This window comes from Syngnathus typhle, linkage group LG22 (genome assembly GCF_033458585.1).
Source record: "Syngnathus typhle isolate RoL2023-S1 ecotype Sweden linkage group LG22, RoL_Styp_1.0, whole genome shotgun sequence".
Lineage (NCBI taxonomy): Eukaryota > Metazoa > Chordata > Actinopteri > Syngnathiformes > Syngnathidae > Syngnathus > Syngnathus typhle.
Window position 1 is genome coordinate 5,587,774 of NC_083759.1, and position 13,903 is coordinate 5,601,676.

The 13,903-nt window shown below is 40.1% G+C and overlaps 4 protein-coding genes across 5 annotated transcripts; 1 reads left to right on the plus strand and 3 right to left on the minus strand.

Annotated features, from left to right (window-relative positions):
- Positions 1 to 247: 247 nt before the first annotated feature.
- nus1 (NUS1 dehydrodolichyl diphosphate synthase subunit) lies at positions 248 to 3,244 on the minus strand. Its single transcript, XM_061270175.1, has 5 exons — positions 2,686 to 3,244; positions 2,138 to 2,269; positions 1,745 to 1,897; positions 1,217 to 1,316; positions 248 to 960 (listed from the first exon to the last, which is right to left on the minus strand). The coding sequence occupies exons 1-5, from the start codon at positions 3,083 to 3,085 to the stop codon at positions 870 to 872; spliced, it is 876 nt and encodes a 291-aa protein (XP_061126159.1). The 5' UTR covers positions 3,086 to 3,244; the 3' UTR covers positions 248 to 869.
- A 45-nt stretch (positions 3,245 to 3,289) lies between these two features.
- rad51b (RAD51 paralog B) lies at positions 3,290 to 6,436 on the plus strand. Of its 2 annotated transcripts, none has more exons than XM_061270174.1 (10): positions 3,290 to 3,570; positions 3,674 to 3,787; positions 4,070 to 4,174; positions 4,352 to 4,416; positions 4,487 to 4,606; positions 4,851 to 5,034; positions 5,421 to 5,463; positions 5,624 to 5,730; positions 5,804 to 5,882; positions 5,953 to 6,436. In XM_061270174.1, the coding sequence occupies exons 1-10, from the start codon at positions 3,487 to 3,489 to the stop codon at positions 6,036 to 6,038; spliced, it is 987 nt and encodes a 328-aa protein (XP_061126158.1). In that variant the 5' UTR covers positions 3,290 to 3,486; the 3' UTR covers positions 6,039 to 6,436. The 2 variants fall into 2 exon arrangements, with proteins under 2 accessions (XP_061126158.1, XP_061126157.1); XM_061270173.1 differs by having other exon boundaries at positions 3,291 to 3,570; positions 4,280 to 4,416.
- Positions 6,437 to 6,546: 110 nt separating this feature from the next.
- Positions 6,547 to 10,457, minus strand: zfp36l1b (zinc finger protein 36, C3H type-like 1b). The gene is made up of 2 exons (XM_061270176.1): positions 10,271 to 10,457; positions 6,547 to 9,269 (listed from the first exon to the last, which is right to left on the minus strand). The coding sequence occupies exons 1-2, from the start codon at positions 10,319 to 10,321 to the stop codon at positions 8,559 to 8,561; spliced, it is 762 nt and encodes a 253-aa protein (XP_061126160.1). The 5' UTR covers positions 10,322 to 10,457; the 3' UTR covers positions 6,547 to 8,558.
- A 380-nt stretch (positions 10,458 to 10,837) lies between these two features.
- On the minus strand, positions 10,838 to 13,542 carry LOC133146739 (uncharacterized). The gene is made up of 6 exons (XM_061270749.1): positions 13,098 to 13,542; positions 12,887 to 13,016; positions 12,531 to 12,829; positions 12,220 to 12,449; positions 11,531 to 11,749; positions 10,838 to 11,453 (listed from the first exon to the last, which is right to left on the minus strand). The coding sequence occupies exons 1-6, from the start codon at positions 13,463 to 13,465 to the stop codon at positions 11,056 to 11,058; spliced, it is 1,644 nt and encodes a 547-aa protein (XP_061126733.1). The 5' UTR covers positions 13,466 to 13,542; the 3' UTR covers positions 10,838 to 11,055.
- Between the last annotated feature and the right edge of the window lie 361 nt (positions 13,543 to 13,903).

The window sequence follows — 13,903 nt, forward strand, 5'->3', positions numbered from 1 at the left end:
ACCGAATATTCACATTAGATCTTTTTTTTAATATTGGTATGTATATAGTCAGCATTTTCTGTAGTTTTTTTTTTTTTTTTAGGATTTACAAAAGTTATTTCTTTGAAATGCATTTCAATGGGCAACCATTTGACTCTGATTTTCACTATTTGCACATATTTTGTCCATAGTTAAAATGATATTTTTGTTATAGAGCTGAAATGTTATTATGGGTCAAGCAAAAGCACACAAGCAATAAAAAAACAACAACAGTGCATTTCTTTATTTCAGAGGTCTGGTCAGTCAAGGTGAAGCCTTAAGTCAAAACTGCTTGAACCATACTTTAACACAATGACTTAGAGCATGAACACACAAGAGCCACATGAACTTCTTCAATTTACACAATGAATCACTGCCATAGCACCACTTCCTCTCATGTTTTGAATAATTTCCCTCTAAAATTAAGCTAGATTTCAACGGCGTGGCACAAAGCCTGGTTTTATATTCTGTTGCTGCAAAATGAAGTCCTCAGTGACAAACAGCAGCTGGAGATTGAATTCCAGCCTTGAGAGAGACACAGAGGACAGACAGTCCTCTCATCATGTTACGTGTCACAGAGGGCTATTTTCTCTTGGCTCAAAGAACATGCTGCAGAGGGCCCTGGAATTTCAGTTTATTGTAGTAGCTGGTGGCAGGAAGTGAGCGATCGACTCTGACTCCTGGCTTTGTTCACTGTCGCAGCAATCCAGGAGAAGCCCAGAATGTGGGACAGAGGGGGTTCAAGTCATGACGGAGGCATGAGAGGTCACTGTCTTACTCAAGCCTCCTTGTCTTGAAAGTGTGAACCCTTGAACTTGTCTTTTGTGATGAATTTGAGACTGGCCTGTACGTCACTGGCCCATGCGCTGCTGACATTCACCATAACGTTGTAGGGCATCCCATAAGTCCTCATAAGAGATGTTTCTGTGCGACGGCAGGGAGCTGAAAAAGGCGGATACTTAGAATCCAAGAAAAATATATGCAGTAAAAGTATTTGCAATACAATATGGAATTACTGTGGATTTTACTTAAATACTAGAAACATGTCCATCAATTGGCTTTACATACAAATTAAGTTAATATATAAGAATGAAACGCTAAAATGGGCAAAGTGTGGAGACAACTGATTGGATTTGTGAGCTATAATAAATATTTGATGGATGCATAGTTTGATGAAAAAAATAAAAATATGTCTTACATGAATTCTGTGAGTCTGATGTGCCAGGGCAGGAAGCCACAAGTGCTGTTGACAGGACCAAACTTCACCACCAACTCTGGATCTGGAATATTCTTTGACTCTGGGAAATCAACATAGGGGGGCTTGTCATACTATATGTTGGGTTATGTTCTTCATAAAATCAAAATCTAATGATAAGAAGTCTCAATTCCAATGAAACTGACATGTTGTGTATATTATAAATAAAAACAATACAGTGCTTCGCAAATCATTATTCTATATTAAATTATGTACAATACCAAAAATAATGTTCAAATAGATGATTGTTGTTTTTTCTCCAAAATTCTCTCATTTTGAATATGACTTAGTTTCATGGAAAACACAAAATTGTCTAAGTGACCCCAAACATTTGAACGACTATTTATGATTTTTTGGGGGGGAGCAACACAAGCGTATGTTGAATATTGAATGTATGATATGACACTAGTTATACGATATGAAGCAGTTTATGAAAAGGGATTCCTTTAAGGTTATAAATAAAAGTATTACCTCGGAGCAGTGCATCGAGCATAGAGACGGTGATATCTTTAGAGCTCCTCTCTTTGTTTTCCACAGAACGACAGAGTTGCTGTGCGGCTTGAACAATACTCTGCTTCCCATCTTCTGGTGCCAACACCTTCACTATTGGCTTGCATGAGAGCACTGAAAACACACAAACATTTTCCACTTGAAGGGATGACCACAACATGTCAGGTGGAGTGCCAATTGATGTCATTGTCTTTTACCAAAGGATTGCAGACTGAATAAAGCTTCCAATACCTCCTTTGACCTCTTATTTTCATTGATTTAACTTTCCCCTAGAATATGTGGGGTAATAAAAGATTGTGTACACCATTGCGTAATGCAGTGTGTCATCACCAAGGGACTGGAGCAGGGACTTACCATTATTATGTTGTTTGTCGGTGCAATCACTCAGGAACTCCACATTGTATTTGGAGCCCTCTGTTCCGAGGAGATGCTGTTGTTGTGTTGAAATCACCTCGAGTAGACGGTAGTTATTCTTCCTGAATATACCTGGCAAAAAAAAAAAAAAAGTGTCAATATTCGTTCTTTCCAGTGATTTTTTTGATTTCAAGCAAGGCTACAAATCTCAGAAGCTTTTTATTTTTGTTTGAAAACATTCCGTAATAGACCGTCTGTCAACATTTATGGTATTTGATCAAGAGGTTGATATTTTTATAATGAATAAGTTATTTCGAATTAATTAAAAAGACATTTAAGTTCATGTTCTGTCATCTATTTTAAGAGATGTTTTGAATTTTTGCCATTGTATCTTTTCAGTATTGGTATCCATCCACATGAATTTAGAATGGTAATTTTTTGTTTGTGTCGAATTTATTACAACATTTGGTGATAAGAAATGCTTAGGAGGGAGTTTAGTGTCATATACAGTGTCAGTTAGTAGTACACATTAAGTGCAAGTTGTTTACCGTGGTTATCATAGATGCTGACATAGGATATACCAACAGCCATACACCACACAACTACGTTGGCAATGTCCGTGTAGCTGGGCTCCTCTTCAGCTACTAACAGGCCGATGTGGCTCGGCAACTTCTCCAAAGACCTGCCGTCAGTCAGCCACCGGTGCCGGCTATTAGAAGTGCAGTTTCCGTTACCAGCAGTCCCATTAGCGTCGGGGTTATGATTTAACTTCCTCCGATGGTCGTGGAAGCCAGCCATGGCCATTGGAAGTAGCAATGTGGCCATCGCCCGCTCCCACAACAGCCCCTTCCAGTTCCGAAGCCGTACACGGAACCAGGACACGAGTGCTCTGTTGCTGTGAAGAAGGAACAGCAAGAGCCGCCAGAATAGGCTGTACAACAGCGCCATTAATATCCTTTACTAATTCTAAAATTGCTAAGGATATTAGAAGTGCGGTACAAGTCTATTTTGTCTACGTAAATTACTGGTTGACAAATCACTGCCGATGTCACCCCCCTGCCGCCATCTTGCTTTCTCGCTGTCAACCTCTGACCTCTGAACCCTCAGCGTGTGACACGTAATCCGCGGATTGGTTGAGACGGGCGTGACGTCATTTAAGAAAAAGGGGGCGTATTTGCGACACATTCAATTTTCTGACCGCCGATTTTATTCGTCTCGTATCAATCAAGGAAATACAATATGAAACGAAGAAGACCAGTGACGCACTCATCTTAGTGTTATTTGCTTTAACCGGTTAAATATTGGAATGGGTTGAAAATTAAAAAAAAAACTATTCCAAAAATGTAATAATGGCGTCGAGAGCATTAAAGCGAACCGGAATATCTCCTGAGTTATGCGAACAACTTAAACGACATAAAATAGAAAACTGTCAGGTACGTTTCATTTGACCCATTCTCTTGTAATGCTCTTTCTTTGTAGTAATAGTAGTAATACTAGTATGATGTGCATTAATGAAAATTTACATATCTCACTCAGGATCTGTTGACACACACTGCTTTTGAAGTGATGTATGCTGCAGGATTGAGTTACCAGAAAACTTTGGAGTTGTTGGAGACCGTGAGCAAGGTCATTGCTCCCCCACTCACCACGGTGAGTGCAAAAGCATATCCTAGAACCCCCAGTTTATATTAGTTACCAATAAGAGGGTGTTTTGGTTTTGGGTATTGATACAATTGCACTCACAAATCAACAGACCTTCTCCAAATATGAGGGAATGTCTTTATTAATCTCAGTTTAAAGCAAATGGACTACATGAGAAGCTATCGTGTATGGAATCATCACCCGATTCATAATCCCTAATGATATCGATGGTCATTGAACAAAACAAAATTAATACTGTTGTGATACTTTAAAACTTTTTTTTTCTGACAGGTCTGGGAGATTTGGAAACGTCGTTCCGATTCTTGCTTCTCGACTTTAATACCTCCTCTGGACAAAGTGCTTCGAGGAGGTCTTCCATGTGGAACCATTACAGAGGTGCACGAAAAAAATAAACAGTAGATAAATAAAATCTGCAGATCAAACAAATAAGAGTAAATAGAAAACAAATACTGTAAATGCTGATTACGATACTCTTTGCAGGTAACAGGACCATCTGGCTGTGGGAAAACTCAATTTTGTTTGATGCTGAGCGTTGTGGCTACTCTGCCTAAGGAACTGGGTGGCTTGGACCGCAGTGTAATCTACATTGACACAGAGTCTGCGTTCTCTGCTGAAAGGTTACATATTGAGTCAGCTGACAAAGGAGACAACTTATCTAGTGATCAAATTTACTGTGTTTGGTCTAAGGCTGGTGGAGATTGCACAGAATAAATTCCCAGACTACTTCAGCTCTAGAGAGAAAGTCCTGCAGATGGCAGGTAGGGTCCATATCTTCAGGGAGATGACCTGCCAGGATGTCCTCTGCAGGTACGTCATACCAGAGTGACTTTTATTTTGAGAAGTGAAACCATTCTCAATGTTGTTATTCATGTCAGTAGATTAAAAAAAAAATCACAACTAGTTTCTTATTTATTTATTATTATCCAATCGGTTAATCTCATTATAATTCCCCCAACAGGAAATTCAATTTACAATGCTGTATATTTTGTGTTGCACAAAATACGGAGATTTACAGAATATCACATTCTAAACGCATTATTTTAATTGCCAGACTGGAGAGATTGGAGGAGATCATCATCTCAACCAGAGCGGGCCTGATAATCCTCGATTCAGTCGCTTCAGTGGTTAGAAAGGAATTTGACACAACGTTACCTGGCAACCTGGTGCACCGTAGCAACCTGCTGGGAAAAGAAGCTTCCACCCTCAAATATTTGGCCCATCAATTCAACATACCTGTGAGTACTACACACTATTCTGCAATGGTAACGGGGTCAGTTTTTATTTTTTATTTATTTTCTAACAATGCATGTCAGTGATCCATCACATTTTTATCACGGTCTCTGCAAATGTAATACCATATAATAAACACTAGATGTCAGTGGTGTTTTCCAGTAGCATTGGTCCTAAATGCAATACAATTACATAATTTTGTGAGTTGGTCCTCAGGCAAAATGAGTAAATATTCATATCGCCCAACAGCTGCTGTTCTGAGAATGAGCTAGCAAAGCTTTTTATGAATAAATCAATAAAGATCCATTTATGGAGAGCTGTGATGAATTGAATTATATTCAACAATATGACATATTTGACCACTTTTAATAAATTTGTTTTCTTTCCCCAGGTCGTCCTAACTAACCAGATCACAACTCACATAGGGAATCAAGGTGAGTGCTGAGCAGGAACAGCAGGAACATTTTTTTAAAGTCTTTTCCTTCTATTTTGTCAGGAGGACATTTATTTATTTATAAACCCAACCATTTGATCAACATTTCACACTAAATAAACTAATTCAAGAGGCAATGTGCATTTATTTGTCTTTTTCAGCTAATGAAGGGGATTCAGGCTTTGTGACTGCAGCTTTGGGAAACACATGGAGTCACATTGTCAACACACGTTTTATCATTCAATATCTTGATGGATTTAAGAGACAGGTGGGATTCTAAATTCTAATCTTATACCTTTACTAATTAATTTTTCATTCTATGAGACCGTATTTCTATTCAGTTATTGGTCGCCAAGTCACCTGTGGCTCCCTTTGCTGTGCTGAACTACACAATCGAGAAGGAAGGAATCTGCATCAATGGTGGGGTTTTTTTTTCTGTGCTTGACAGCGTTTTTGAAGGCTGATATGCAATTTGTTCACTGTGTTGTAGGAAATGATGAGACATTTTATGAAGGAACTGATCCCAGCCTCCAGGCTATCAGAGTGAGAACCGCGATCAACTTCGATACAACCTGAGTGGATGCTCCAAGTCCAGTAAAAGTTATGACCACAGTTGTAATGCAATCACTGATATGAAAAAATGTCCTCTATGGAAAGAAGTTGAGGATGAAGGAAGATTGACTGGTCATGGTCAGGACAAAACAACTCACGGAGCTCACTCAGATCATTAACAGGCTTCGACAGGCTGTTACTATGGTGCCCATTCTCATGACTTCAGTTCCCATGGTGTGTGTGTGTGTGTGTGTGTGGGGGGGGGTGCTTCAGGGTTTGTCAATTAGGTAACAATGGTGTCATTTGTGATCCTTCCTTCTTGTTTGTCTGGCTGCACATTTCTTTTGACCATTTGGAGGCACATACACTTTTCATTCAAGGGTGTTGTGTAGCTCATTCAAATAAAATGTCAATTAAAATTTGGTGTGCCTAATATTGTGATTCATTTAAATGATCAGTACTTTGAGGGTCAGCCAATGTTTGTATTATCAGGCCAACCTTTGAACGTTCACAAACACACTCGTACGTCCAATATAAACAACTTTTTATTGGTTTTAACTGCAATCTGTCATCACAAAATAAACCATTAAATACACTACTGTAGTGAACAACAGCAGCTGAATTCCAATGCTGTTAACCTCTTACCTACAGGAATACATTTTAGGTTTTTAGCATTCATACCATAAAAATAGGAAGGCACGAAAATTGGGAAACCTGGAATGTATTTTTTTTTTTTAGGCACTTCATGGGAAAGAGTGGTCAAAAATAACCTTTACATCATTATCGAGACAAAAAGTGCTAGTACGTCTGTGCGGGAGTGAGGAGGAAAAAAAAGGCAAGCTTGTTTTACTCTCAATATTAGCTGAGATGTTTCTCTAATCACCTGACTGACTCCGAGACGCATCACATGACATAAATCCCGATTCAAAATGACTGATATGAGGACAGGACTGTTGCAGAACCAGTCTACATTCTAGAGGCTTAGAACACTAAGCAACATTTGCCAATGCAGGTGGTGAAGTAAACTGGACTCATTTAAAATAAAATAAAAATTCTCTAGCATTGGTCACTTTACCATCTATACAACCTCTGTTAGCAAATGTAGAAGATATTGTTCTCGATTGTAGATTCATGTCAAGAGGCACAAGAATGTTTCCCAAATATTTAGTGCAAACTTCCAACTGTGGTAATAGAGCCTGAACACCACCTGCACAATGTGCTCATGACTGAGACATTTGTGCCTTCAGACTGCCAAAAAAAAAAAAAAAAAATCCACCTGGAGTCCAACACATGGGAGGAGCAAGAGATAAATAAAAATGCTACTTTTGTGCACTTCGCTTTCAATTGAGATTAACTTTCCAAAACAAAGTAGAACAAAAACAAATGTCATTGCAGTGTAATATATTACTGTAGAAAAAAAGAAAAAAAATCATTTCACAATCTTACGATTATGGAAGATCATAATTTAACAAAAGAAAATATATACTATTATTCCGTCAACAGATAAATACAACGTAAAAATGCTTAAGATCAGAAATAAATAGAAATTGTTAAATAAGCAGTGACAACCAAATACGCTTAGGGCTTTATGGAATAAACTAGACAATAATAATAATGATACTAATATAAATATACAATAGATATGAACATGGGGAATCAACCAAAGCACTTGGGCTGACAAAGACATCGACTAAGACAGGGTCTCTCTGTCTCCTCAATGAATGAGAGACCATAAGCGATTGCTCAAAATGTAGGAATGAAACTTCAATGAAAACTAAGAGGCTGTACCTTCTGCTTAACATGATGACACGCCCACTTCTTATTGACATCACGGGGGCTCAGTGATCAGAAAAGTCATCAAAACATAAGCCATGGCAAACTACTAGTGACGCAAGTATCAAATCAAATTCCTCGGAAATCGACATAAATGACGCTCGATGGTAGTCGTTCACGATACATCTACAGGATTGCAGCCTCAGCATTTTTTTTTAAAGAAACAAGGTTTGGTGAGGAGGATTGTTGGCTTGAACAGACGCACACACACACACACAAAGAAAGAAACAAAATAATCTCTACTGATGTCCTCTTGTTCACTTAGCTGAGGTGATCCTTATAAATTAAACACTGAGCTTTAAGAGGGAGGTTTAAAAAGTTGTGGCAACAGGCAATGGCTGCCTGGAGAATGGCAACACTGCAACACATGCAGCTCACACGCTGCCCTCGCTCATTACTGCTGCTTCCAATGCAGAGTGTGCGTTTTACTGCTTTATAATCGGAGCTACATTCCACAATGGTTCACATTCATTTCAACATGGCACCAGCCAGGGGGGGGGGGGGGGGGTGGGCATTGCGCATGGACACGATACTGGGTTAGTAATTGTTCATTTTGTTAAATCGATTCGACTGCAATTCAAAGGGGTACAAAAAAGGTGAAATTGTCAAAAGGCATCTGATTTTGTGATCCCAGTCGTTCTGTAAACAGAGCTGTGAAGTGAGGGGAGGAGGGGAGCCGTCTTCCTCTTTTCACTCCATAAAGAAATCATCTTAATCATCAGAAACAGAGAGCCTGCTGAAGATGGGAAGCCGGCGGGATGCATCCAGGAGGGTGGACTCGGAATCACTCTGACTGCCAAGACTGCTCTGGTAACCCTCCTGGTCAGACAAAGAGCTGAGAGAGCTAGGAGGGCCCTCTGAGGCTGGCTGGAAAAAGCAAGGGATGGTGGGGGAAAGTGGGGCTGGAAGCTGAGGCTCGCAGGCAGAAGGAGGCCCCCAACTGGGGCCAAACAGGCTGCTAATCTCTTGCCTTGAGTCGGTGAACGGATTGCTGGACCACTCGGTCAGGTCTTCCGTGGAGCGAGCGGGAGGCGGGGTGACCGAGGTGGGGCTATCTTGTGAGCTGCTGGAACTGGGGAAGCCCGCGAAGCTGAAACTGTGCTGGAGGCGAGGGCACCCCATTTTGTTGAAGGCCGGGAGTGCCGGGGGCCCACGGCGTTCCTCAGGGTTGTGGATGAAGTGGCAGCGCGGGCCGTAAGGACAGAATCCAATGGTGTGAAAAGTACGACACAGATCAGTCTTGTACTTGGGGTGGCGGGTCAGGCTGCGCAGCTCGTGCATGCCGTGGGCAAACTGGCACTTGTCTCCATATTTGCAGGAGCCGTTCTCCTCAAAGGGCCGGCACAACTCTGTCTTGTAACGGCTTGAATTGACATGGCTGCCAGCGCCGGCACACACCTGGTTGTAGTTCAACATCTTGGTCTGAGAGCGGAACGCCAAGATGGGGAAACAAGAGATTAGAAATGGCAGCATAGACAAGGGCTCTGCAGGACATCTGTGTTTGTTATTGCAGGACTGACAGTCAACAAATAGTATTCGTCAGGGCTCCAGGCTGCCTCTTAATGGTTGTGTAAAGTATCAGACAGCATGAGTCAATACTTCATCCACTTACACAAATCCGACCGGTAGATTTATTGTTTGCTTATTTGTCAATTAAATACAAACCCAATTCTATTTAAGTTGGGGCGTTGTGTTATAAAAAGTGATTTGCAATTCATGTTCAACCTATTTTTCATTGAATACATGCCAAAGAAAAAAAAACATTAATATTCAAATTGATTAGCTTAATTATTTTTCGCAAATAAATCACTTTGAATTTTATAGCCCGAGAAAGTTGGGTTTGTGTTTGAGAGTAACATTTTTTTTTTATTATTAAAAAAAAATGCGTAAAAAATCCGTAGAAATATCAACGAATTAAGGTGATAAATCACAATCAAAATATCTCCTTCGAAGCGACAAAAAAAATGCAATTTATGCTCAAATCGCAGTGGCCATAAATAAATTGGCAATGCTACCTCGCCCACTATTGAGACGACAAATGACAGCAAAAAATGAATTGTTACGTCACACTGGCGTTGTTTAAACAGCTGGACACTGGCAGTCAATTAATTTGCAACACTTGTAACTCGTTTAAGTTTCTCGGCCATAATGTTTAATAAAGTTGAACTTTGCACGACACTGACGAAAAAATATTTAGCGCCAAAAACATTATTGCAAACTTTGCGTAAAGATGACACACTGAAGCGACCAGCAGATATTAATGGTTGTGCTTCCCATATTTTGGAAACGTAAAGCGTAACCGCGCGTAAAAAAGATGTTTTGTTCGTTTTGAAACCGGACTTTCATTCTAGTTGACAGAAAAGTGTCAATGCTAACGTTAGCATATTTGTTCTAAACTCCATGCGCGCATAGCTCTCATTTACCTTGTCGGAAAATTCACTGTCGAAAAGAGGAGAAATGCTGGCCGTTGTCATCTTAGGAGATGTTTACGAGGAGATGGTGGTTATTTGTAAAAGTCCAGGTTTGTGTGCTGGCTTCCCCGCAGACAGCCCCTTTCCTGAAGCAGCCGCGCTGCGCAGTTCCTTTTCAGCAGGCAGCTACGGTGGCGGCGGCCTTCCGGCTGCGACGCTGCACGCAGCAGCCCGGCAGGAAATAGCGCCTCTAGAGGCCGAACCTTGAATGGTCTGTAAGCAGGGGCGTCGAAATGAAAATATCTAAATCTTCTCTCAATTTTAACGGAAATGCTTCTGGTAGAATACATTTACCATTTAGTTTCAAATCTGCTTATTAAAAGAGACTTGACACAAAAGTTCTTTTGATTTGCTCATATATGCTCCTACTAAATTTATAGACTTACAAATTATTGTGCTTATATCTTATATCCGTTTAGCCATAGTAAATGTACCGTGTAGGTTAAACAGAAAGGCAGAGAAAACAAAAGGAATGAACAAATCAATTTTAATATCTAATTCAATTTATTTATGCACACAAACAGGGTTACAAGTGTTGCATAAAACAGCCATTTAGACTTTAAAGATCAAGGTTATGATTATTAGATTGGATGATGCTGGTGATGATTATCATTAATGTCGTTATTATTGCATCTAACTTTGCACGGATCACATGCTTCATTCAAAATTAAGTTTTCGATCCTTATCGAAAAGAGAATTAAGATCAAACTATTTACACAGTACAGAGATATTCTGTCCTAATACTCCATGTCCCGTCCTTCACCCTGAAGCAAGTTTCCGCCGCTATAATCAAAAAGGATTTCTTCACCGACACCAATGTCCTTTACGGCCTTGAAGAGGACGGTGTGTTGCTTCCGGCCATCCACAATCACTGTGCGTTGCTTGGCTTTGAGATTAGGCTGCTTCCTCGAATGATTAATTTGCCGGCCGAATGTTTCCATTTCAGGGTGGCACTCACAGGGGGAGGCATGCGCATCGATGCATAGATGCTTCCCACCAACCTTAAAAAAGAAGAGCAAGCCGGGATGGATGTTTTGCTCTTTCATCATGGTTTCCCCCTCCTCGGCTGTGATCAGCTTCCCGTGATAGTCGCAGACGATGTCACCTTTGTAGAAGTGCTCCTTTGTAGCCACACCTGTAAAAAAAAAAAAAAAAAAAAAAAAGACGCAATCGTTAGTTCCATTCAAAAAAGTGACACTTGGATAAACTTACCCAGCCGTGTTCCTCCCAAGAATTTTTTGATCACCAGCCCTCTCCAGTCCTGGTGAGTAACATGTGTGCTGATTCTTGGGTCTGTCTCCAGCATCAATCTGGGGGATGGTTTCCAGTTCTTCACAATATCCATCGCCTTTGGACAATTCATTGTCCAGCCCTCCTTTTTCAACACCCTCTCCGCTTGCCGCTTGGTTGGTTTCTTTAGAACAAAGTGAGCTGAAAAGATTTTCAATCATTGTCCACAGTAAATAAATTGCACAGTTTGAGTAACTTCATCAATTAAATAAATGGTCCACAGTAAATACAAATATATAAAAACAAACAGTAAATACATTTAAAAATAAATATATAGATTAATAAATATTAAATAAATATTGACTAAATTAAACTGAATTAAATAAATGGTGCACAGTAAATATAAATATATAAAAATAAATACATTTAAAAAATATATATATAAATAAATAAATAAAATAAATTAGACTGAATCATAAATGGTGCACAGTAAATATAAATATATAAAAATAAACAGTAAATAAATGTAAAAAATATATAAAATAAATAAGTATTAACTAAATAAATATCAACTAACTAAATAAATGAATAAAATAAAATTAACAGTTTGAGTAACTTAACGAATTGAATAAATGGTGCATTTATCGTGAATTGCAATTGAGAGTACTTACACTGAAGATGGTTCTGTCGTTTAGCAAATTGAAGAGCTCGCCACTTGTCATAGTGTTTCTTGCCTCCAGAAAAGCCGGCCTGGAGCCTAGCTCTTTTACACGGCGGCTGGCCATCTTTGGTCACGGGGAACACACGGAGGAAGGCGTTTAACTTTACATTCGCTATGTGCAAATTCTCCACTCTTGAAAGCCCATGGTAAACTCTGACACGCTCTGTGCCTCCCGTCATTCTGTTTGAAAACAAACACGCGAAAAAATGAATGCTGATAAAATACCACTCTGTAGTCGTAAATACATCTAGGAACATTTACCTTTCTCTCTGTTCGGGCCCGGTCAATAACTCTATAATTTTCCGCAGGAACTCTTTGTATTGCTGCAGTTCATCTTGGGTGGTCATGAACTGTGTTGTTGTGAGATCCCGCCTAGTGTCCAGGTAATTAACAAAGGTGATCTCATTCTCCAGGTCGTGAAGGATGGTTGATGCAGACCTGTCTGTGCGCCGCAGACTACTGATGGAATCTCGAGTCTCTAGGATTTTAATCAAGAACTCCAGTGTCGGCTCATTCCCGGTCGGCTGCAGGTACCGAAGGAAGCGCAACACGTTGTCCACCTTTAAATGGAGATGACATATTAGAGTGTGTATAATAAAAGATCATTCAGGAAGTACCTCTCGTTGCCAATTTGGAACACCCAGGGTATCACACAGGTAGTTTTTAAAGTCAACGAGGAGGACAGCAGTCTCGCTGAATGGCTCCTTCTTTTCAATCTTCACAGATGTAGAGGTGATGGAAGGATCTCTGTAGAGCATTGGAGAAAAAAAAAATCTAAATTACACAAGAATGCATTATTATGTTCTTTTTTGTTCTTAATGGGCTTACTTTTTCCAGGAAGGATCACTGGTATCATTGTCGGAGTCGGAGTCAGAGCTTCTCCGTTCCTTTTTACATAGAGTTGGTGGGCAGCACCACCCACCTGCCGAGTTGGATGTGCCTGGAGCATCAGTGGCTGTAGAGGTCGAGGCGGCATCTGCGGGTTCCAGGACCATGTCTGACTCATGTGGTTTGTTGAGGATGAAAAAGCCCCGCTCTATGAGCTTCTTCACAAGACGTATACGGCAGGGCCCGTGGGGGATGTTCTCGACGAGGTCCAGATAGTCCCAGCAACGGCCATCCCGCAGCCATTGTTTGGTTGATGCCTTGGCTTGCTGCACCTCGACATCAATCTCCTGACGTGTGTAGTTTTTCATGCACTTGTAGGCCAAGTGAACATAAATGTCATCCTGTGGCTTACAACACCGCAGACAGTAGATATAGTTGTGATTGGACATCCTAGAAGAAAGTAACATAAAGTTGAGCAAATTCATCATAACATTTTTCTCAGTAAACCTTACTCGCCTCAAAATGAACCGAAAAATGCAACCCCCCAGCAGCCGACGGAGTATTTATTTCCAAAGGGCTGGTTGATCAAAATAAAAACGTTTGGATGTTAAGGACATTGTGTGACAGTAATAGACAAGTCTTTAATCACAAAGACGGCTTACAAGTGAATCACATCACAAAGACAATATTGCGCAACAAATAATATATATATTATTATTATTATTATGTATATACATATATGTATAAACACGCTCCAACTGCATGCTGAGAGGCACGGTCCTTCCACTACAATATATTCAATTTAG